Consider the following 25,399-nt stretch of genomic DNA (forward strand, 5'->3'; position numbering starts at 1 on the left):
AGATTTGAAAACAGAGAATTTATTTTGAAACTTTTTAAGTCCCAAAAGATGGCAACTTCAAACCAAGATTTACCCAGTTCATTGAAAATATCAATTTATTATACAAACTTAGTAAAGTCTGATGATCAGCTGCTTTTTTTTAAATCATAAGGCCAGTTGTTAAGATGTGCTTGGTGTGGTGCAGGGATGTGCAATAATTTTTTACCGGGGGCCATTTTGGAAATTTTTTGAAGAGGCCCTTTTACCCACCCCTGGCGTGGAAGCTTCTGTTTTGACTTTGTCTATACTTCTAACAGTCATGGCAGCACTTTAAAGTGAAAATATGGCCATGGAATGAGCACTCTGAGCCTGTTTACACTGGTGCTCTGTAGTGCTGTAAATTGCTGCATTCAGGAGAGTGTTTTTTCTCACCTCTGAGGCAGAAAGTTGAAGCACAATGGAGTGGTAGTGTGGAGTTATCCTTTATCTGAGATGTGTTCAGTTGGAAAAGAAGCACAATATAATCTCATTGTTTCATCATGTACCAATACAATATCTCTTGTATGTTCTGTATCAGTGGTTCTCAAACTGGGGTTTGTGGACCACTAGTGATCTGCAAGTGGGTCACAGCTTGAGCTCAGTCCCCCTTTCTCCCTCTGCAGTGGGGAGTCTGCGCTGGTGCTTCAGCCTTACCCCCACTCCCCCAGAAGGTTAAAGTGCCAGTGCCAGCTTTCTACTGCAGGTAGGATGTCCAGATGGTTGAAACAAAAATACCGAACACCCCCCTCCCCAAAAACCAGGAAAAAATTCTGTTGACGGGAAAGAAAAGGGGGGAGGGGGAGACCAAAGTTTTTGAGCAGAAAAAAGGGTGGGGGGACTCCAAGGACTTAAGCCAAAAAAAATTAAAATAAAACATCATGTCCTCTTTAAGAGTGAGTGCAGGAATAGGAACAGGGGAGTGGTTGAGCACTAAGACCCAGAGGAAAGCATTGCTTCCCCTAGGTCTTTTGACCAGCAACCATTTTGTGCCGGCAGCCTTGGGGAAACCAGGTAAGCATGAGGACTGGGGTCGGGGGGCTGGGAGTTTTGGGAGCTGGGGGCAGAGGTTGGGGGGGAAGGGAGGCCGGGCACTGAGTGTGTGTAGGGTTGCCAGGTACCCAGCATTTTCGCCCCCTGGCCGGGGAAAAATTCAGAAAATACAAGACATCCTGCATCCTTATCCCTACCCCTCTAGCTGGCAGCCCTGTCCTGCACCTTCATTTTGGCCTCACCCCAGAGCCTAGCAGGGTCCACAAAATCCACTAATTCCAGAACCCAGAAGAGTTAATCTGGCCAATGGGAAGTCCTGAACCTCAGTCCTTCCTGTCCTTCCCTGCCCCCCCATGGAGCTGGAATGTCAGTGGATGAGTTGTCTCAGTTGAGGGTCACATCCATGAGGGTAGGGGGGTTTAAAGGTTCTTTATTTTCTTCTTACTTGTGCGATTCCCCTACTGATTTTTCTGTAGGTCAGTAGTCCCCGATCCAAAAAAGGTTTCCCACTCCTGCCATAATGACAATGTTGTAACCTTTTGTGTTGAACATAAAATTACTATTTAACTTTATTTAAAATTAAGTTTGGTAAACTAATATGAGAAATTTAAAGCGCTTAATCTGTTTAATTTCTGTTAATATTTTCTTTCTTACTAGTTAGATTAAACTGTTCCACCTACGTGCAGCAGTAGCAAAATGGCTCAAGTGTAATTATTTAATTAATGGCAAGTTTCCATTTGTAGCTGGTGGTCCATGGAAAGGTTTGCATTGAGCTGGATGGGCCATGGGCCAAAAAGTTTGAGAACCACTGCTCTGTATTGTCTCCAGTGATGGTTTAGTGTACTCTGTGTACCTGATTTTTTTTTATCTAAGAAATTCTAGCAAGTAGGTTAAAAATTTGACTAAAGATGTATCGACTAATAGACTATCTGATAAGCAAATGCTTATCAGATAGTCAACTCGACTAGTTGTTCTCCCCCCCCCCCCCCCTTGCTGCCTCTATCAGCCAGTTCCCTCCCAGCACTGTCTCTATGGGGAGAAGGAGCAGAGGCGCAGCAGGGAACTGGCAGTGCTTCTGCCTTTGAAATGTAGCAAGAACAGGGAGCCCGGGGCCAGCAGGGGAATACTTGAGTCCCGCTCCTCATGGTGCTTCAACCTTTAGAAATGTAGCAAGAACGCCCTTATTGACTAATAGAATAGTTGATGCAAATTACTTTGACTATTCAATTAGTTGATTAATCTAAATTTAATATCCTTAAATTCATCTTTTACTGTTGATGATTCTGGAAAATCAAGCTAGGATGCTGTAGCCATTGTGGTTGGATTAATTTTAAGGGGCATTCTGCAGAATAATATTGTGAAGTAATTGAGTGAAGGGAGAGGTAGAGTAAAAACCTAGGACCAAAATTTAAAGGCATCTTGGGTGCCTTCATTTTTGGATTCCCAAACGAAGATATGTGGCATTTGATTTTCAGATATGCTGACAATCTGCTGATATCAATTAAATTAATGAATGCTTAGCACCCTGTGGATATTGGAGACCCCAAAATTAACTGAATTGTATTTGAAAATTTGAGATTTATTTTGTCATTCCAGTGTACCAGTGAAAGAGCTATTATGAGTTGAGACAGAGAGAATGTGCTGTTCAGAAAAATTTTGCAGTTTCCCCACATGTATTCCCAGGCACATTTTCTAAAAAGATCTGTGGAATTTCATAAATTTCTACAGAATTCCTGTTGCCCTATTACTAGCAATTTTTTTTTTTACATAGGGATAAAAATGTGACATTGCATCTAGATTTCATGTTTAAAATACAGTCCTTCCTCCTGAAATGAATTCTGCTTGAGGTTATAGTTAAGTAAATATAGTATCTATTGAATTTATTCCTGGGTTTGGCAGTTCGTTTTTATATGTATTGTCTGCACAAGAGTATTTCACACACAATGTATTTGTTGTAAATGACTGAATGATCCTTTACCTGACTAGTTGATTTTCACTTTTCCTCTCTACCTTAACTGTTGTCCTTTACACAGTATTTTGATCTTTTGTTTATTTATTTGATTTGCATGCATTACTGTATACTGTGTTCATTGTGTACCAATGATTCTGTTTCTTTATTGAATAAGTAGAAATAATTGAATATTAGGAAAAAGTGAACTTTAATAGTAATATTGTATCCTATTTTGTCTTCATAAGCCTACTTTATTATGAATTACATTTTTAAATGTGTGGGTGGGTGTTTTCCTAGGGAAAATATATATTAATGTTCAAAATACCTCTGAATTATTAGAAACATTTTATTATTAATTGTTCAGAATACATAACCCCCACTCTGACACTTGGTTTATTTACAATTGTGTATTTTAAATATAATTTTTGTAATGACAGTTTTGTAGGTGGGAGGCTTCAAACGTGTAATGCACTATGTTTATATAGTATTTTTTTGCAAATGTGTTATGTGGTCTTAGACATATTTTGTTTTTACAGTCATTACATGAGACAGATACTGGAAGCTCTACGTTACTGTCATGATAATAACATAATTCACAGGGATGTAAAGGTAAGTTTTTTCTTACTTCCACAATAAACATATCTTGCCTACTTTGAAAACTCTGTAATTTAGGGTAAGATGGGAGTTTGTATTGAGATTTACTAAATTGTATAAATTAAAGTGAAATTGGAAGAATATTTGATTTCATCATTTTGACTGCTTATTGACTGTGTCCAGCAAAAACTAAATTATCCAGAAATGTCTGTGCTTAAAGGAAATGTCTATTATGTTACTTTTTTAAAGCTAGTCAGCTAATTTAAAACATTCTTCTAGTATTTCCCTAGTTATCAACAGATCATTTACATATGCATACAGTATTTGGAAAAGAAGAAGGTACACAACTTCATCAACGTGAATAGCATAGCTGGACTCAACCTATCTTATCTCCCTGCATCCACTGCAGGGAGTGGATGGGAGAAACTTTCCTGTCGACTCCCCTTACTTTTCTCACTCCGGTGGAGAATCAGAGTCAGTGAGAGTGTCATCAGCAGTTGATTTAGCAGGTCTTTATTAGACTTGCTAACTTGACTCCTTGGGGATCGATCTCTGCAGTGGTAGGTGTAGACAAGGCCTGAAATAACTTAACAATTAAATAGTAGCTGCTCAATTTCAGGGTTTTTTTTTAAAAATAATTGAAATGAATGGAACAGTTCACAGCTCTCACAGCTACTGTTTACATAATATGCAGACTCAGAAAAACTACATTGGATTCATTTTCACTGAATCTATACATGTTTTCAGTTAGCTAGGAATGAAAAAGTTTGTATTCCATGGCAAAGGAATGGGCAAGAGGTGGCGCCGCTGGCCCCAGAATTGTGAAATTCCTAGGGTCCTGGCTATATTCCTTTTAAAGCCAGAATAAGTCATTCATATGAATGTGTGTTGATTTAAAAAAAAAAAAATTCAATACAGGACATAAAGAATAGCAGTTGTGCATAACACTAATCTCACCTTCAAGATTCCCAAGGATAGTATTATCTGCTCAATCTTTGTTTCCTTGGCCAAACTTAGTTTTTAGTATTCAGGGAGAAAGATTGACATAAAAACTGTAAAACACAGATTGGCAGATTCAGTAAAATATCCAATATTCATTCATATCGTCTTGCCTTCAAAAACATCAAAATCAGCAGTGTTTTTATTGAATTTAATTGTGTGTATTATAATATATCAATAGATTGCATGGTTGGTTGGACATTACTAGTGTTGCTATCTGCCAGTGAATATAATTTATATTTTACCCCCAAAAAGTTCTTAAAGAATCTATTTGGAAATGTAGTAATTCAGTGTTCCTCAAAGTGGTCCTCAGACCCACTCAGAGGGAGCTGCTACTGGCCTCTCCAGTTTGTTTACTTACCGGCTCCGCGACCACGGAGCTCACGGTTCCCAATGGATGCAGTTCCACCATTTGCAGCCAAGGGGAGCCGCAGGAAGGATATGCAGAGTAAAGATATTAAATATCGATTAATTTACTAGTCGAGTAGTCGATGGTCTTTCCATCAACTATTCGACTAGTTGATAGGCACTGCTGCATTCCTCCTTTGAAATGCCACGGTATTTCAAAGGGGCAGCACTGCACAGCTGATTCCAGGCTCTGCACTGCACAGCTGATTCCAGGCGCCGCTACAGCATTTCAAAGGAGCAGCGCCACATGACACTTGTAACCCAGGCTTCATGTGGCGCTGCTGCTTTGAAATATTCCCTCTTTGCTGCCTCTGTCTGATAGAGGCAGCAAGGGGAGGGGCAGGAATCAACTAATCAACTTGACTATCAGATAAGTATTTGCTTATCGGATAGTTGACTAGTCCTTAACATCCTTAATGCAGAGAGTTAACTTTTTTTGTAAATCTAGAAAGTGATAAATGGGAAAGTGGCAAGATTTGTGAGCAACAACACAATTATCTAATTAGTAAAATCTATGCAGGAGCATGAAGAACTGCAAAATGATCAGATGAACTGGGTGACTGAGCAATATTATTTCAAATAAAGTTTGCCATAGACAGCTACAAGGTATAATTAAGTGGAATAAATATTTGTGCGCATTGTTAACTGCAGTACCTCAGGATAGAGCTCTAGGTGTCACTATATAGATATTTTAATAGGAAGCTAGCATCACAACTCAGTAAAACTGGTGTACACGTGAAAGTTAAGTGTAACTGTTAGCTAGAGATATGATTTTAAAAAAGTATACAGTCATATTGGTTCCAGCTCTATTGTTGATGCAATTATACCAGTATAGATATTCCAATAACTGTGATGGTATAAGACTCCTTTATACCATAGGTGTACTTTGACTATACTGGGGAAAGGAGTTAGCGCTCCCACTGCCTGGAGTGGTACCTGGCTGGCGGTGCTGGAGGAGGGGACAGGTTGGCTTAATGGGAGACCTCCTGATTTTGCTGTCCTCTGTAGCAACCTGTGTGCAGGAGTTACAGACACTACTGCACTGGCTGTTGCAGTGATGTCATTGCTGTGGTTCCTCCAGGTGTTGATGCAGTCGCCTTTCTGCTGGACTTCCTGCTGCAAAGGGGTCACTGCATGCTGGGCTTCCCCTCCTCCCACATATTCCCTATCCCCCTCTTTGCCATCCCCTCTATTTTCCTCTCCCCACTCCTTACCCCTCCCCCCACCACATTCCCAACCTCCTTCTCTTCCTCCTTCCCTTCCCTCTTCCTCATTACCTCTTCAGCCCCATCCTACGCCTTCTTCCCCTATCCTATCCCTGTCTCCTCCACAAGTATTCCCTGTTGTATAGGAATCAGGATGATATTCATGAATGATGCCTATAGAGGATGATGAACCTAGAATGGCCATCCTTGGCAGAAGTGGTTCCATTCTGCCTTCTCTGTTCCCCACTGGGACCCGGCTGCTGGAAACATGCTGGAGGGGGTGGATGCTGCATGGGAAGGGCAGCAGGGTGAGCAGACCAGCTTGGCATTCACAGAAATCTGGAGTGGGACAATGACATATGACCCCTCGTGCATTCCCATACCTCACTTCTGTTGGAGAGAGTGGGGAAATACCTCCCTGCTTCTCCAGATTATTTCTATGCTTTATACTGGTATCACTGTATTCACACTAGGACAATTGTACCACTTTAGCTATACTGGAATAATTAAAACAGTACAGCTTTCCAGTGTAGACAGGGCCTAAAAGTTGCAACACCTCTTATGCATCCAGGATCAGATTCTAAGGGTTTGTCTTCACTATTGCACTTAATTAGTGCTTCTGTTGCAGTTGATACAGCAACTTTGATTTTAACAGTTCTGGTGAAGAGGAGGGAAGTCAACTGGAGAGTGTGCTCCTGTTAATGTAATTAATCCACTTTAACAAAGTCAGAAGCTGTGTCAACCTGTGAGCGTCTCCTGTGAATGTAGCACCATGTACATGGCTATAATTCAATGCAAATTACATATATCTGAATAAAAGTTTGTTGACTTAAGCATTAGTGTAGACAAGGCCTGGGTTGTGCCTTTAAGTGGTGGAGAAGAGAACTTGCAGCCTGAAGGCAGTACTGGGCTAACGTAGCTTCAAGCCACTTTTATACTCTCCTGATTCTGGCCTGTTCTGGGGCTCAAGTGCCATTACCGTAACTTAGCCCCCTGCCCTGTCTAAATTATGGTAGCGTGTTCCCAACATTCTATAAGCAGCAGTACTATTCAGAATATCTGCAGTGCTGTGTGCTATTCCCCCATCGTAATGCAGCCACGTTGCCTTTCCAGGGAGTAAGAGTGGACAGTCTGTGGCGGTCTTCTTTATTTCATGTAGTAAGGGGTATCAACAAATGCCAGTGATTTTGAGCACAAACCAGTCACTCAAGGTTGCAGATATTTAAGATGCACAGAAACTGTTAAAACTTTAATCAGTTGTGCTGCTGTGCATAAAACACTCTACTACTATTATATACCTGCATGCTACACACGTTTTTGTTCACCATAGATATTGACCTTTTTTGATGGGCTTCCCAGAAAGGATGGTGGAAAGAAATTCATCCACTAACAATATTTGAGTCTACCAGATGTTTCACAGTGAAGTCTGCAAAGCAGCAATTGAAAATATGTCCCAGATGCCAGGCATGAAGACTTGCCCCAAGATTTAGTAATATGTTCTCATAATTTAAATAAGTTTGGAATCTTCTCTAAAATTTGGATGAGTTGGGGAGACTCTTGTCCAAGTCATAACTGTTAGAGATATAGCTTTTTTTTTAAATATAAGTATTCCTTTGTAAATTTCAGCTGTCAATGAGAGAAACAAGATTGTGGAGTCAGACTGTGTTGAAAATAGTGTTTATATTACTAAGTTATAGAAGAATTCTCTTACACATTCAACACTTATGGCAGTTAAAAGGATGAATTATGCAATAACAAAAGTTGCACATTGTACTGAGTGCTGATATTTTTGTGACCATGAAGTTTTCGGAGTTACATATCTGAATGAGATGAATTCATCACACAGTAATTCAGCAGAAAAGGCTTGGCGATCACAGTGGATGAGAAGCTGGATGAGAGTCAACAGTGTGCCACTGTAGCCAAGTGAACTAATGGCATATTAGGGTGCATTAAGAGGAGCATTACCAGCAGATCTAGGGAAGTGATTATTCCCCTTTATTCGGCACTAGTGAGGCCGCATCTGGAGTATTGTGTCCAATTCGGGGGGGGGGGGGGGGGCTTTACAGAAGGGATGTGGATGCATGGCAGAAAGTCCAGTGGAGGGCAGCAAAAATTATTAGGAGGCTGGAGCACATGACTTAATGAGGAAAGGCTGAGGGATTTGGGCTTAATTAGTCTAAAGAAGAGAAGGGGTGGGTTGATAGCAACCTTTAGTTACCTGAAGGGGGTTCCAAAGAGGATGGAGAGAGGCTGTTCTCAGTGGTGACAGATGACAGAATGAGGAGCAATGGTCTCAAGTTGCAATGGGGGAGGTCTAGGTTGAATATTAGGAAAAACTATTTCATTAGGAAGGGTGATGAAGTACTGGAAGAGGTTACTTATGGAGGTGGTGGAATCGCATCCCTGGAGGCTTCTAAGTTCTGGCTTGACAAAGGCCAATGAAGATTAGGTGATGATTTAGTTGGGATTGGTCCTGCTTTTAGCCAGAGGTTGGACTCAATGACCTCCTGAGGTCTCCTCCATCCCTGTGATTCTATGATTCTAAGTCTTGACAGTTATATTGAGTCATATTGGAATAGGAGGAAAAATAAAATTTCCTGCAGAATGATAGTGACATCATCACATCACTCTGCGTCCCTCCCCCCAGCCTTGGCAGAGTCAGAAGGGGAAGCAGCAGCCATGGTGGGGGACAGCTGCAGGGCACTCAGCGAGCTCTGCTGCTTCCCTATCCGCACCGCTTCCCATCCAGCTGCCTCCGGCCCCAATTCTAATTCTGGGTCTGAGGCCCAGAGGCTCTGCGATCCAATGGGGAACTGCTTGAGTTGTTGCTTGCCTGGCACTCCAGCCTCGTGTTCTTCTCCTCCTCCCCGCACAAGATTAGAGTGAAATGCCAGATTGCTGCAGGGGGGCGGGAGCGGGGGGCGAGGAGCCCTGAGGCTGTATGCTGGATCTGGCTTGCGTAGCACATGTGCTTCCCCACAAGCTGAATCAGGCACATGAGTGGTTCTCATACCAGTGACTATATGAGACTTTGTTTTCTGAAGATTATTACATTTTAAGATCAAGACTGTAATCGTGTGTGTGTGTGTGTGTGTGTGTGTGTGTGTGTGTGTGTGTATTAAATTACACACAAACTGTGTTAAAAGAACACTGAAGTTGCAAAGTCAAGCACTCAAAAGGTAGGAAATGCCAAAATTAAAGTTCCCTATGTGACTGTAATTTGACCCCCGTTTATTTGCTTTGTAATGAAGTATTTAATAACATGATTGTATAATATTTTTCCCACAGGCCCCCTGCCTCATTCAGTGCACAGGTTGGATGAAGCTCACTTAATAAACAGCCACTCTGTATTTTGTATTCTTCACATGGTTCAGTGTTACTGGCCTTACTTGGTGCACATTATTTAAATCCTGTTCTGAAAACAGACTTAATAATTTCCTTGTAATCTTTTCTGTAGTATCTTCATAAAGACTGACACGTTCATTTTCACAACACCCTTGTGAAGAAAAGTGTGTGTGTTTGTATATGGGTGCAACATGTTTGGTCTGGAAGCCATTGTAGCAGACATGGAATTTCTCAATATATTTTTACACGTTCTATTTTAAGGGCTTAACTGCATTTTGTAGTTTAAGAGAACTGATACTGGGTAATTGATAATGGCCAAGCACTCAGAAGGAAAGGGAAAGCAGATAAGGGAGGAACTCAAAGTAGGGGGAAAAGAGAAAGTATGATGTGTGCAATTATTTTAAACAATATGTTTAAAGTTTGATTGATACGTTGTATATTTTTTGTACGGCTAGGCTTGGAGTCTAAGTCTTGGATATTGGGACTTGAAATCTAGCTTAATATTTTTTCTGCCTTATGTACCACTATTATAAAGGTTCTCTGAAGAAATTCTTCTCTCTAGTAAATATGTGTAATTCCACTATCTTAAGCAAATTTAACATTAATCCTTTTTTTGGAATATAATCAAATTTAAGAGTGTGTATTAACGTTGTGAAATTGTTTTCATTATGGATATCAATTAAGACATTGTTAATGTAATTATTCCAACTTTGCATATTTTTTTACACTTAAATTGTGTTTGTGTTCATCCTGAGTGAAATTCTGACACCGCACCCCTGAAATCAACGTGGATTTTGCCATGGATTTCAGTTTAACCACAAAAGTCCACAAAATCTGGACTTTTGCACATACAAAAAAGTTATCAGAACTAACAGCAGACATTGCCTAACTTTGTATTGCACTGGCTGTGATACTGTGTGATGATAGTAATAGAATTCATGTAATAGGCTAGAGCAGTGGCTCTTAGCTAGTGCAGATTACTGAACCCCTTTCAGGATTCTGATTGTCATGCATACCCTCAGCTATCCTCTCACTTAAAAACTACTTGGGTACAAAATCAGAAACAAAAATATATTATGCTATTACTGAAAAATTGCTTACTTTCTCATTTTTACCATATAATCATAAAATAAATCAAATATAAATATTGTATTTATATTTAAGTTTATAGTATATAAAGCAGTGTAAACAATTCATGGTATGTATGAAGTTTTAGTTTGTAGTGACTTAACACATGATTTTTATGTAGTCTGATGTAAAATTAGGGAAATATTTAGATTAATTCTCTCTCCCTCCCCCCGGAAGACCTCTGTGTATCCCCAAGAACACATGTACCCTGGTTGAGAACCACTGTGCTAGAGGATAAATGAGTTTGTCAACACACCTGAAAAATTAAATTACTGAATGTTAGCGTTTTTAAACTGTTCATTATTCAGATACTGTTTTTGAAAGAGATGGTGTATTGCTAACTCCTGTGTGAGATTGCAGTTAAAAGTAGCTGCTGTTCATTTTACACAGTAACAATAAATGTATATTCAGTTAGTGCTGAATATACTCTGTCATGCTTTTGTATTTTGCAATGGGTTTGTATTACCTACTGTGAATTGATATGGTGGAAGAAGTGGTGCATGGCCTTTTAATTACAATAAGAAATATAAAGATCCTAGGTGTGTCATTGCTTTAAAATTTCTTCTTACTTTTTTAGTTTTTTTTTCTCCATGATCATCAGACTTCTGCATTGAGAAACCTATAGGCAAGCTGCATTACAGCTAGGGTTGTACTGTATGATGATTACCAGTTGATTATCCATTAATTTGTATTGTCACGTTGTTAAATGCCTTTGTTCTGTTCTTCATTAAATGGCTAATCTGGCAAAGAGTCAGTGTTATCCTATTTAAACCACACAATTTACTTAAAACTAGATGGAGACCTGTAGTGGCAGATTCATTAATGGATGATTATCTCTGGGCTAGTACTTGAATTTAGCTACATTGGTGTGTGTATATTTCTGTTCTCTGTTTTGCTTTAACTTAATTTTTGTATACATTAAGATATGCTAGAATATTATACATATTTATTTGATGCAGTCTTTTTGTTATATACTTATAAAAATAATCTCTTTGGTTAAAATAATTCTTGTATAAATTAAATATCTTAGATTAATCTGTGTGGTGAGACCAATTTTTGATGGTCTCACCACATACATTCATTATTAAGTATTTATTTAACAGTAGGGGTTGTGCATAGCTGCTTACAATTTTTCCCCCAAAATAGAATCAATAGAGTGGAAGAATGACTTCTCGTGTCTTGTTCACAACACTCCCGTTAATGCATGTTTCATGTTTGCTAGACTCATGTTTGCTTTTTTTTGCAGCAGTGTCACACTGTTGACTCATGCTTAGCTTGTGGTCCGCTATGACCCCCTAGATTCCTTTCTGCAGTACTCCTTCCTAGACAGTCACTTCCATTCTGTATGTGTTAAACAGACTGTTCCTTCTTAAGCGGAGTACTTAGCATTTGTCATTATTAAACTTAATCCTATTTATGTCATACCATTTCTCCACATTGTCAAGATCATTTTGAATTTTGGTTCTATCCTCCAAAGCAGTTGCAACCCCTTGCAGCTTGGTATCATCCAAGGAACACAACTGTTATGAATGGGCTCCACATGAGGATTTCTATAATAAACTATAGAAAACATCTAAAACAACTGTTGGAGCTTGAAGAGGGGCAGATTTCTGATATGAACAAACACCCACATCCTATATCTCCGCAGAATATCTCGTCCTCCTCCCTGGACGATGCTGTGTTTGTGGGGGATTCTTCACCTCCAGACGACACACAAGAGTTTCAGGATCTTTTTAGGAGGGTTGCACAGTTGCAGGACATCCAATATCAGACATACCGATGAAACAATTTAAGCTGTGGAAAAATTTACATCCCAAGCAACAATCTAAGGTCGCTCTCCCTATTGATGAGGTGATCCTCCAGTCGGCAGCAGAAATTTGACATACCCTGGTATCGACCACTCCAACTTCAAAACCAGAGGAAAAGCGTTATTTCATCTCATCTAAAGACTCAGAATTTCTTTTTACCCATCCCCAACCAAACTCCTTGGTGGTTGATGCGGCTCTACAAAGGGCTAAGAACCCGCAGTTAAAAAATGTAGGGGCGGACAAGGACGCCAAAAATTGGATATATTTGGCCGAAAAGTATACTCATCGGCCACACTACTTCTCCATATTGTGAATTATGCAGCCCTGTTAGCAAACCATAGTATCAATAATATTGCTAAGCTCACAGAGTTGGTCCAAAGAACATCGGAGTCCGACAAACAGGTGTTACGGACAATCCTCAAGGAAGGATTGTCAAAAGCAAACCTCTAGATAGCCATGGATGTGGCAGACATGGCGGCTCGGGGAGTAGCAACAGCAGTGTCCATGAGATGCTCGTCCTGGCTCGCCACAGCAGCGGTACCCAAGGAGCTGCAATCCAAAGTGGAAGATCTTCCGTTCAACAGGATAAAATTGTTCGCAGAGAAAACAGATGAGGTACTTTACACTGGGAAAGACTCTAGAATGACATTCTGTACACTAGGGGTGTACGTCCTGCCATTTCGCCGTCGTCATTATTTCCCGTACCGGAGACGGTATGATTACCAGTCTTGTAGACAGCAAAACTGCACGTTTGAGCAATCCCGCCCTAGACAGCAGCCACAGTGAAGACGCCCACAACCAGCTAGAGCATCTGGCACTCCTGCCTCTAAACAGCAAGTTTGACTTCTTTGTCGAGGGCATGCAAACTCCTCCAATCATTGTTGCACACACGGGTCCCATTTTCCATCACCGTTTATGACCCTATTATCACCAATGGGTCAAAATAACATCGGACAAATGGGTGCTGGAAGTCATAAAGGTCGGCTTCACCATCCCCTTTATTACCATTCCTCCCCACCACCCCACCTTTCCTGTCCCTTTTTCAGGAACCCATCTCACGATGGCCTCCTATGACAGGAAGCCTATCTTCTCCTCACCATCGGAGCAATAGAGAGGGCCCCAGATCAGTTCAAGGGAAGAGGGTTCTATTCGAGGTAATTCCTAACAGAAAAGAAAACGGGTTTGGAGACCCATTCTTGATCTATGCTGCCTAAATCATCATCTCCACAAACAGCGCTTCAAAATGGTAACCCTAAATTCCATAATCCTGTCCCTCAAATACGATTGGTTCTCTGCCCTCGACTTACAGGATGCATACTTCCACATAACCATACATCCTGCGCACAGGCGTTTTCTCCACTTTGAAATAAACAACGATCATTTTTGAGTTCTGCCGTTTGGTCTAGCCTCAGCGCCCAGGGCTTTTTCGAAGACCCTGGCTGTCGTGGCGGCTCATCTGTGTCGGTTACAAGTGGTAATATTCCCGTAACTCGACGATTGCTTGATAAAAGTTTCGACAAAGCAAGAAGCATCACAGATGGTGGCGATGGTCGAATGCACATTCGACTCCCTCGGGCTTCTCCTGAACAAACAAAAATCAACACTTACTTGACACAAACTATAAAGTTCATAGGTGCGAAGCTGGATTCTCTAATGGCGAGGGCATACTTACCGCAGGAGAGGTTTCAGGCAATCAAAGACCTCATCACCATACTCAATGGGAATGGGAATATCTCTGTTCACAATTGCCTCCATCTCCTGGGGCACATGGCTGCTGCCACCATTATAGTTCCTCACGCATGACTCCATCTGAGGAACCTCCAGCACTGGTTGTCGAGGGTCTATGTTTCTGCGAAGCACGACATTTACAAGACGGTGTGGCTACCCTTCCATGTTTGAAGGTCTCTGCGTTGGTGGACAGAAACTCAAAACCTTTTGTTGGGAGTTCCATTCCACCGACAACAGCCATCAGTCCAAATAACGCCGGATGCCTCCCTCATCAGCTAGGGTTCTCACATGGCCAATGAACGAGTTCAAGGGAAATGGTCTCTCATCGAGAGGTGTCTTCACATCAACCAGTTAGAGCGCCGAGCAATTTTCTATGCATGCAAACATTTTCTCCCGCACATCAAGGGTCTCACAGTGAGAATATTGATCGACAACATAGCGGCAATGTATTATGTGTACAGGCAGGGAGGAGCACGATCACGCTCCCTGTGCGCCGAGGTGGTGCGGTGCTGGAATTGGTGCGTACAGAACAACGTCACCATAACAGCATCATACTTACCTGGCACCGCCAATGTAATTGCGGACTCCCTCAGCAGATGTTTTCCCACGGACCACAAGTGGGAAATAAGGACGGACACGATTCGGGCGATATTTCAGAAATAGGGTATGCCGCTAGTGGACCTTTTCGTGATGACCTACAACAAGAAGTGTCGCCTATATTGCTCCAGAGCAGGGGTCGGCAAAGGCTCCCTTGGTGATACACTTCTGGTCAACTGGAAGAGGGCACTCCTTTACGCCTTTTCCCCCACGGCCCTCATTTCCAGATCATTGGAAAAAATCAGAGTGGAGACGGCAACCGTCATTTTACTAGCGCCAGCCTGGCCCAGACAAGCCTGGTATCTGTTTTTGCACAAAATGTCAATACAGCCGCTGTACCCCCTCCCTCTCTACCGAGATCTCCTTTCTGAGGAACGAGGCTCACTGTTACATCCCAGACTCGAGTCGTTACATCTGACGGCATGGCTGTTGAGTGGTTAAGGGGAGAAGAAAACCTTTGTTCTGAGAAGGTCAAAGCGGTACTGGTGCATAGCAGGAAATAATCTACACGAAATAATTACCTTGCGAAATGGCAGAGATACTCCAAATGGTGTCTTCAGAATAACGTACAACCACTTCTGTCTCCTCTGCACCATGTTTTAGACTACATTCTGCACCTATGAAACTCGGGACTTGCACTGTCATCCTTAAAAGTGCATTTGGCAGCTATTAGTGCTTTCCACCTTCCAATAGAGGGTTCCTCGCTCTTCTCTCATCAAATTACAAAGAGGTTCCTTAAAGGGCTCATGAACTTATACCCACCACGAAGGGCACCTCCCCCTTCTTGGAATCTTGACCTTGTGCTAGACACCATTATGTACCCTCCTTTTGAGCCACTAGCGTTGGTTTCCCTGCATATGTTAACCATGAAAACAGTCTTTCTACTTGCAATTACATCAGCACGAAGAGTGAGTGAGCTGGGGGCTTTGATGGCACCGCCTATATCCCCCCACTTCTTTTTCCAAAGACATGGTAACACTACGATTACACCCGGCCTTTATTCCCAAAGTCTGCTCTCCATTTCACATTAACGAACCTATTGTCTTCACAGCATTTTACCCCAAGCCTCATTCTTCAAATAAGGACGTCTTATTCCACACGCTGTATGTCCGGCGCGCACTATCTTTCTACATAGACAGGACCCGCCAATGGCGGTAAATGGACTGGCCGTTCACATCAACGGCACAGAGATCCAAGGGCAAGGCACTCTCCACCCAGCGCATTGCCAAGCTGCTTACGGTTTGTATTACCACTTGTCATTCTATCCGCAATAAGCCTCTTCCCTCTATGCCTCGGGCTCACTCTACGTGAGCAGTTGCAACTTCCATGGCATTTGCAAGGGGAGTCCCCCTTAGCGATATCTGTCGCACGGCTACCTGGGTTTCTAGTGTAACATTTGCGCGTCGACATGCCATAAGTAGGAGGTGGGCTTCGGATGCTGCAGTAGCCTCTGCGGTCTTAACCATGGTAGAGAATAACTGACCCGGAGTGCGTTCTGGGTTACTGCTTTGTAGTCACCTTGACTGGAGAGCCCATGGGGACCACTCGAAGAAGAAGAGGTTACTCACTTTTGTGTAGTAACGATGGTTCTTCGAGATGTGTCCCCGTGGGTGCTCCACGTCCTGCCCTCCTCCCCGCTTCGGGTCTTCTCTGGTTTTTTTCTTTCAGAGACCAAGCAGTGAGAGGAACTGGCAGAGGGGGCCGGAACACGAGATGTTGCAAAAGCGCGAATGCCGTGTGCTGCTTTCACGCATGCACAGTCTGGCTGGCTACGGCTCTGGAAATCTCTGACTAGCGGCGCCGGGATGGAACCCAACATCTTGAGTGGAGCACCCATGGGGACACATCTCAAAGAACCATCGTTACTACACAAAAATGAGTAACCTCTTCATCTAAGTCTCCTTCCACTGAGGCCTAGGGTGGGTCCTCATGCAGAGCTGGCAACAGACTTTGCTGGTCCCTGGACAGTGAAGGAGGACTTGGCTCCGGACCCCCCCCATAAGAGGCAGGATTTCAGATGAATGGGGAGGCATTAGGGGAAGCCAGCCCTCAGTACCACCCAGTGCTCCAATACCATTCCTAGAGTAATTGACAATATCTAAGTAAAGAAAAGAAAGAATGTTTCTTTAGTCTGATATTTGAGTTCTTAGAATATAGCTAATCTCCCTTGTACTTCCTGTCCACTTCATTTCTCAGTCCATGTAAGAGAGACACTCCAGTAGATGAGGAAATTACCCATGCCTACTTTTGTTTTAATTTTTGTCCTGGTGATTTAAGAGAGCTCTATACCTGAAACGCTGGCTTATTTATGTGATGATACAGGAGAGCCACATTATTACCTTTGATCTAATATCTCAAGGTACTAGGGAACAGCCAGCATAGATTTGTAAAGAACAAATCATGTCAAACCAATCTGATAGCTTTCTTTAATAGGATAACGAGTCTTGTGGATAAGGGAGAAGCGGTGGATGTGGTATACCTAGACTTTAGTAAGGCATTTGATATGGTCTCGCATGATATTCTTATCAATATACTAGGTAAATACAACTTAGATGGGGCTACCATAAGGTAGGTGCATAAGTGGCTGGATAACCGTACTCAGAGAGTAGTTATTAATGGTTCACAATCCTGCTGGAAAGGCATAACAAGAGGGGTTCCGCAGGGGTCTGTTTTGGGACCAGCTCTGTTCAATATCTTCATCAACGATTTAGATATTGGTATAGAAAGTACGCTTATTAAGTTTGCAGATGATACCAAGCTGGGAGGGGTTGAGACTAATCTGGAGGATAGGGTCATAATTCAAAATGACCTGGACAAACTGGACAAATGGTCTGAGATAAATAGGATGAAGTTTAATAAAGACAAATGCAAAGTTCTCCACTTAGGAAGGAACAATCAGTTTCACACATACAGAATGGGAAGCGACAGTCTGGGAAGGAATACGGCAGAAAGGGATCTAAGGGCTATAGTGGACCACAAGTTAAATATGAGTCAGCAGTGTGATGCTGTTGCAAAGAAAGCAAACATGATTCTGGGATGTATTAACAGGTGTGTTGTGAGCAAGACACGAGAAGTCATTCTTCCGCTCTACTCTGCGCTGGTTAGGCCTCAATTGGAATATTGTGTCCAGTTCTGGGCACCGCATTTCAAGAAAGATGTGGAAAAATTGGAGAGGGTCCAGAGAAGAGCAACAAGAATGATTAAAGGTCTAGAGAACATGACCTATGAGGGAAGGCTGAAGGAATTGGGTTTGTTTAGTTTAGAAAAGAGAAGAATGAGGGGGGACATGATAGCATTTTTCAGGTATCTAAAAGGGTGTCATAAGGAGGAGGGAGAAAACTTGTTCATGTTGGCCTCTGAGGATAGAACAAAAAGCAATAGGCTTAAATTGCAGCAAGGGAGGTTTAGGTTGGACATTAGGAAAAAGTTCCGAACTGTCAGGGTAGTCAAACACTGGAATAAATTGCCCAGGGAGGTTGTGGAATCCCCATCTCTGGAGATATTTAAGAGTAGGTTAGATAAATGTCTATCAGGGATGGTCTTGACAGTATTTGGTCCTGCCATGAGGGTAGGGGACTGGACTTGATGACCTCTCGAGGTCCCTTCCAGTCCTAGTATTCTATGATCTGTTCCTTATCTTTGATTTCTCCAAGGGCTGGAAATAATCAATGTCTGTAGTTCAAATACATGTAATCCATTTTTCAATTTGTGTAGGCAAAATCATAGTGCACAGTGCATTGTGGGAAGTATCAAGGTTCATCAAGCAATAGCAAAGTTTAAAAGATATGCAAGTTCATCTTTTATCTGTAAATTTCATTTTCATTGTGGATGGAAAGAATTCTTCTATTATAGGTAGCTATGAATAGCAAAAAGGGTTTTGTCCTAAAGTATGCCCAGTTAAGATTTTATTGCTTCGTGTGTGGTCTCCAATATCAGCTGTATGATTGTGATCTTGTGATGAAGATTTTCTAAAAAGATTGTACAAACTCTTCTTAAATGTTTTATCTAATAAAAGATTTATAACAGGATCTAAACTACTTTTGGCAGCTGCAAGACAAGAAAGAAAGTGTTTTGTTTCCACTTAATAGTTCATTCTGTGCAGTCTTCAGTAACAAGCAGTGCATAAAAAACTGGCCTGAAAATATGATATGGAAGAAAGCAGACCATTAGGATAAGCTGGATGATACAAATGTTTCTTTTGACTGTGCTATAAATTAGATGTTTCTTTCCAATGCAAGTATTTTTATCTATTTTACTCAGATGATTGACAAGAGAACAGTATGAGAATAATACTGTTATGAAAAATAAAAAAACAAGTAGTAGCAATAAGAACTGTGGTCTTGCCACTGAGTTCTCCATATTCTGTCTTCCAGTGGTAGCATCTGCCAACTTGTTCTTGATTACGCTGTGCATGAAAATCATGCACTATACTTGATAAGGTTACACCCAGTACAATGATCCATATGCTGATGCAGAAGTATTTAGCAAATTTTGGCTAATGAAACTTTTCCAGTAGACATTTGTGTATGAGGTTTTCATTAGCTGATGGAAAATATTGTGTGTGGTCATTATTTTTCATCAGTATTGCATACTGACCTACAACAATCCAACATAAAATTGTAATTCTGACATACATACTAGTATGCATAACCAGAGTTCCAAAATAATTTACTGTGTTACAGAGCACAGATTCATATGGTCATTGATAGCCATTTGCAAAGTAGGCAGTGAGGAAAGGCATCATAATGCATATAAATACATTTGCAATAACAAGATTTGTCAGATAGATGTTCTGTGTTCTTTTTGTAGCTACGTACTTTGAAAATATCCACCCAGAGGTAATGTTTCCAAAACAGCCTGTAGTAAATAGGAAAGAGTAGATAATTGGCAGAACTAGTGTAGAAGCCAGTGATGGCTGAAGAAGACATGTTGAATTTCTCATTAATCCCAGCTTTTCTTGAAGAAATGCCAACTGATCTGAAAAACAATTGCAGGAGTTATTTTCTTTTGTAATCCGTATTTAATGGCTGTAATATTTACTGTTCTCATACATTTGCTAACAATTTATGTTCCTTCTCTCGGGCTCATGAATATTTATTACTCAGCAGTTAGCATCCTCGAAGTTGTCATCTTAACACTTTGCCAGATGACAGGATTGCAATTTCATTTTGCATGGACATGAAACTTTTGCGCACAGATCTATGGGTGCTACAAAAGTAGTATATTACTAAATACCCAAGGTCTTAGAAATATAAATCCTGGTCTAATAACATAGCACATAGAGATTCAGACTCAGGAAATCTAGATTTTAATTGACATTCTGACAGGAATTCACAATCTTGAACTAGCACTTCATTCTCTCTATTCCCGAATATACTGAATTATAAAATGGTAATAATCTGCTTATAGCTTATCTTGGTATGATCAAATCAAAAGGTGCTAAACAAATATAAGGTAGAGTTTTGATTGCAGAAATTCAGAGTGGCACTTCCTTGCCTCCATGCAATTAAGTACTGAAGATGTACACTAAAATGTTGGTCACATGAATTGAAAGTTTGTGGTGAAAATTCATGGAAAAACTTCAAGCACATTCCAAAATTATAAGTTTTTTTAACATATAGTTTTATTTTATAAGAAAGTGTTGTTAGATGCAGTAGAGAGAGGAGTCAATATAAAACAAAAAAGAAAAGGTACAAAGGAAGATACAGAAAGTGAGATATACAGTATGTCAGAAAACAAAGGTTAAAAAGACCTGCTTAAAAATGCAGTGCAAAACTCCTTACAGCTCTGGTAATGCTCAGTGAAGCTATCTTTTGTGTAATGGTTCACATTTAGTATCTGTTAATCTATCAGGATTTTTAGAGAAACTGAGACAAATTATACTGTTAAAGTGAAGTAAATCCAGAGTAACTGTTCATGTTAGCCCACAGTCTGACTGATTTTTTTTTTTATACTCAGATGAAACAAATAACCAATTAACAGTTAAGCTTACTTTTGACAAGTGTGCAAGTACTTTCTCCCTCAGACCAAATGTTTCTGAGGCATTTCCTTTTCAGTCCATCTCACTTTGAAAACTACTTTCTTTTTATTACTTATTCATTTATGCAGCAGGAAGGGGGTGTCTCTTAATATCAGGAAAAAGGATCTAAATATTACTCATCAGTTTATTATAGAGGTCTGCTATAGTTGAGATTAAGACCAGCTTTCTGTTTAAAGCTTTACTCTCCTCTGAGTGCTTTAAAATCCCCCAAATTACTTGGATTGCCTTGAAATTAGGTGAGCCTCAGGGGGCATGGAGTAAAGTTAATAACCCAAATCTGAGGTCATTTGACCAAGGTATTCCTGAGATTGTCATTGCCCCTCACCATCGGGTGGGGAGCTGAGAATGAGCATGTTGGGAGCATCCATCAAGAACGAGACTGGGTTGAATAGCAGGGCTGACAGCCTTGTCTGGCCTTTGGGCAAGGTGGGAGCAGGGGCCTGCTCCACACCCCTGGAAGCACTGGGGCTTTCGGAAGACTAGGCGGAGCTCAAGCTAGGCAGCCCTCAGCATTGGACGTAGAGCACCGTGTCTCTCCCAGGCAGCCCTTTAGTGCTGCCCGGAGCATGGCGCTCCAGCAAGCTTTAAAGGGCTTAGGGCCCTGTGGCATCAGCTTGGAGCACAGAATCGTTGGGTCCCAGGACAGTTCATTTGACCCTAGAGCAGTTTTCTCCTTTGTTCTCCCTTCCCCCGTCTGTTCCATTTCACAACTTTTCTTAAGGTTGACATATTCTACCCGTATATTTCCCCCCTCCCAAACTTGAGGATCAAACTATGACTTTGATCCTGATACAAAGGTTTCCCTCACTTGAGGGTTAGCTCAGAATGTGCATGACAACCACTTTGGGTGATTTAAGTACATATGACCACGACTTTAGCTCTCATTTTAGCCTAATAATCATGAAGTAAACTGACAGCTCTAAACATTCATGGAGCCAAAAAGGTTTGTAACATCAAAAACTGAATTGAAGATAGATAACTTAAGGGGGTAGGCAGTAAGCTTTTCATCCTGACCCCCACTTTATAGCAAGTGTCATGTACTACATAGGGGAGAAAGCTGGTAAAGGTCTCGAAGGTATGTTACTAAAAATCTGTCTCTTGGGGTGGGAGTTAATTTTGGGGGAGTGTAATATAAGTGGTGTTCTTCAAGTGATATCCCCATGGGTGCTCCACTATTGATGGTGGGCTCGTCCTTGCACCACAGATCGAGTTTTCCTAGCAGTATCTGGTTGGGACATGTATGCACGGTAGGAGGCACATGCCGTTCATGCCTTTGTCAGGATTCCTATTTACATGTAACCATACACCCATCACGCAAATGTTTTCTCCAGTTAGGGTCGCTTCAGAGCACTTCCAATACCGAGTTCTTCCTTTTGGACTTACTTCTGCCCCCAGAGTCTTCTCGAAGACCCTGGCCATAACCGCAGTATACCTATGTCGCAAAGGCAGTATGATTTTTCCTTATCTGGATGATTGCCTCATAGAAGGTCCTTCCTGATAAGACACAAAGGACATGGTTCTTTTTACCGAGAGTCTCTCTGAATTTCTCAGCCTTGTAATAAACAAAAGTCCACCCTATGCTCTCCTACCTCCACCTCCCCTCCCCATTCTTTAGAGGTCATAAGTGCTTGTTTGGATTGCACAACAGCACAAGCATACCTTCCAAACCAGCGTTTCAACACCGTAAGGAGCCTGGTTTTGGTCATTACATCCAGTCCCACTGTGACAATACTAACCTGTCCCCAGCTCATGAGCCATATAGCCACCATGACATATGAGTTCCGGCACATGTCTGCACTTTTGTGTCTTCAGCTTGCCTCAATTTACACCCCATCCAAACACCAGGAGCGCGAACAGGTTTTGATTCCCCCAACAGTTCTTATTCTGGTGCAGAGATGGACCAATCCAGAGAACCTCCTCGCCAGTGTCCCATTCCACCTGATATAGCCATCTACCCAGATTACCACAGATGCCTCACTTTTTGGTTGGGGCACACACCTGTAGCACAACATCATTCAGGGCAGACAGTCTGTCCTCGAGTCCCAGCTGCATATCAACTGCTGGAGCTCAATGCTGTGCACAGTGCTTGCAGATACTTTCTTCAGCACATCCGGGGCTCTATGGTCCTCATCCTCACTGACGTCACCATGATGTTTTACATCAATCGTCAGGGTGGTGGTGCTCATTCTCAATCCCTCTGTGAGAGGCATGGGTGCATCTTTGGAACTGTATCCACAACATCCATATCATTGCATCATACCGCCCTATGGTCAAAAATATTACTGCGGACATTTTGCAATAGACCATGAGTGGGAAATTCATACATGTGCCTCACACAGCCTGTTCCACCAATGGCGTTTCCCATCTGTAGATCTCTTTGCGACACACCAGAACACCAGGTGCCCCCAGTATTGCTCCAGGGCAGGTATAGGACCCGGATCACTGAGCAATGTCTTCCTTATCACGTGAGATGCTCACCTCTACTATGCTTTTCCTCTGATTCTGCTCATTTCCAGGGTCCTCTAAAAGATTGTCAGACAGTGCCTGAGTTATCCTGATAGCCCCAGCGTGGGTCAGACAGACTTAGTTTCCCTACCTTTATCAGATGTTGCTCTGATCTCCTTACCCATTTCCGAACCACCGAGATCTTTTCTCTGAATGGAGGCACCTTTCTCCATCCTCAGCTGGAAATGTTACATCTGATGGTGTGGTTCCTCTCTGGTTCTCAGAAGCAGAGAAAATAATGCTCACAAGTAAAGTGTATCTTACTTCGATGTAGACAGGCCACTCGTAATACTTACCTCTATAAATGGAAGCATTTTACAGCCTGGTGTGTGAGTAACAGGATCCAACCATCTGCCACACCTTTTCATATGATCCTCAACTACATCCTACATCTGAAACAAGGCCTGTCAATTTCCTCTCTCAGAGTACACCTAGCTACTCTGACAGAGGCTGCTCCTCTGATTGATGGGTTCTTGGTGTTTGCACGCCTTATTTCAAAAACATTCCTTAAAGGACTGCTTAACCGTAATTCTCCCCGCAGACCTCTCATCCCACCTGAGACTTGAAGTCAGTACTCAACACACTAACCAGACCATCATTTGAACCATTGGCCAAATGCTTGCTTTCACTGTTAACAGCAAAGATCGTGTTTTTAGTAGCAATCACGTCGGCGTGGTGAGTTAGTGAGACTGCTGCTCTCACAACACGGTTCTACCCTGTATTTCATAAAGACACGATCTTCCTCTGACCCCACTCCTCCTTGCCTAAAGTCTGCTCTGACTTCTATGTTAATAAGCCTGTTGTCCTTCCTATCTTTTATCCAAAGGCTCATGCTTCTCGAGAGAAGGCTGTTCTAGATACTCTGGATGTCCAGAGGGCACTATCCTGCTATATTGACCTGACACAACCCTTTCGCAAAGCACAGACGTTATTTGTTTAGGTTGTGAGAGCTCTCGGGGAATGCCACTTTCATTGCAACATATTTCCAAGTTGATAATGTCTTGCATCATCCAATGCTACTCCCTTTGCCCCCTAGGGCACGCTCCACTTGGGCTGTAGCTACATCAGCAGCCTTCCTGAAGGGAATCCCACTTAAGGACATCTGCTGCTCAGCCACGTGGTCATCCAGTCACACTTTCATGAGACACTATGCAATCTTCACACACAGGGAGACAGGTTAATCTGTTGCAATGCAGTCTTTCATCTATGTATAAGTGTTGATCCAAAGCCCACCTACCATTTATTATCACTACATAGTCACCAGCAATGGGGCATCCACAGGAATATCACTTGAAGAAAAGGAAGTTACTTACCTTGTGCAATAATGCCGGTTCTTCAAGATGTGTGTCCCTGTGAGTGCTCCACCACCCATCCTTCCTCCCCTCTTCTTCAGTTTGACACTCGCACAATAGGGTGTACACACAAAAATGGAGAGGAATTTGGGCCATTAGCATGAATTGGAAAGGCACAAATGGCACGCACCCTCTACTGTGCATGCATCGCCCAATCAGACACTGCTAGAAAAACTCCAACCTGCTGCACTGGGACAAGCCCGACACCAACAGTGGAACACCCACAATGCACACATCTCGAAGAACCATCATTACTGCACAAGGTAAGTAACTTCCTTTTTTAAATGGGGTGATTAGACATCCAGATGTTTGCTGGGAGGGAAGGGGAGAATGTGGGAGAAGTTTTAGGGCTGTAGCAATGGGAGAGAGATAAATGAGGATGGGTGGCAGGTGATGGGGAAGCAGTTGTTTTAAGCGGGTGAAAGATAGGAGGAATAGGAAGGCAGAGACACTTGACAGGAGGAGATGGGGTGAGTAGCAGAAGGGCCATGTGAGAATAGGTGCAGGGTGCCTGTCAGCCCAACATTCTCCCTTGTATGTATGTACCAGTGTCTAGACTAGAGGGCTGCCTCTCTTGGGGGTGGGTCTGAGCCCTCTCCCTACATTCATGTGTGTGCTAAGATTTGGTGGGCCCTGGCCATCAACGGTGGTCTGTCTCCCATTATGTGAACCAGGTTTCAGGCGGGAGGCTTGCCCTTCCCAGGTGTTCTGGGAGCATGTACCAAGAGCAC

At 42.1% G+C, this 25,399-nt stretch overlaps 2 protein-coding genes across 10 annotated transcripts in view; one reads left to right on the forward strand and one right to left on the reverse strand.

Annotated features, from left to right (window-relative positions):
* The window catches only part of CASK (calcium/calmodulin dependent serine protein kinase), a 357,337-nt gene that overhangs the window by 142,577 nt on the left and 189,361 nt on the right, over positions 1–25,399 (forward strand). For all 9 annotated transcript variants that reach the window (XM_075912872.2, XM_075912888.2, XM_075912881.2 and 6 more), the window contains exon 5: positions 3,496–3,568. In XM_075912872.2, the coding sequence (XP_075768987.1) occupies positions 3,496–3,568 (73 nt within the window). The remainder of the gene's footprint in view (positions 1–3,495; positions 3,569–25,399) is intronic.
* On the reverse strand, positions 18,628–19,713 carry GPR82 (G protein-coupled receptor 82). Its single transcript, XM_075923914.2, is given in 3 exon segments — positions 18,628–18,869; positions 18,872–19,077; positions 19,079–19,713. Coding segments are annotated over 3 exon segments (1,083 nt in total).

The sequence above is a fragment of the Pelodiscus sinensis genome, chromosome 1 (assembly GCF_052426305.1).
Source record: "Pelodiscus sinensis isolate ZL-2025 chromosome 1, ASM5242630v1, whole genome shotgun sequence".
Taxonomy (NCBI): domain Eukaryota; kingdom Metazoa; phylum Chordata; order Testudines; family Trionychidae; genus Pelodiscus; species Pelodiscus sinensis.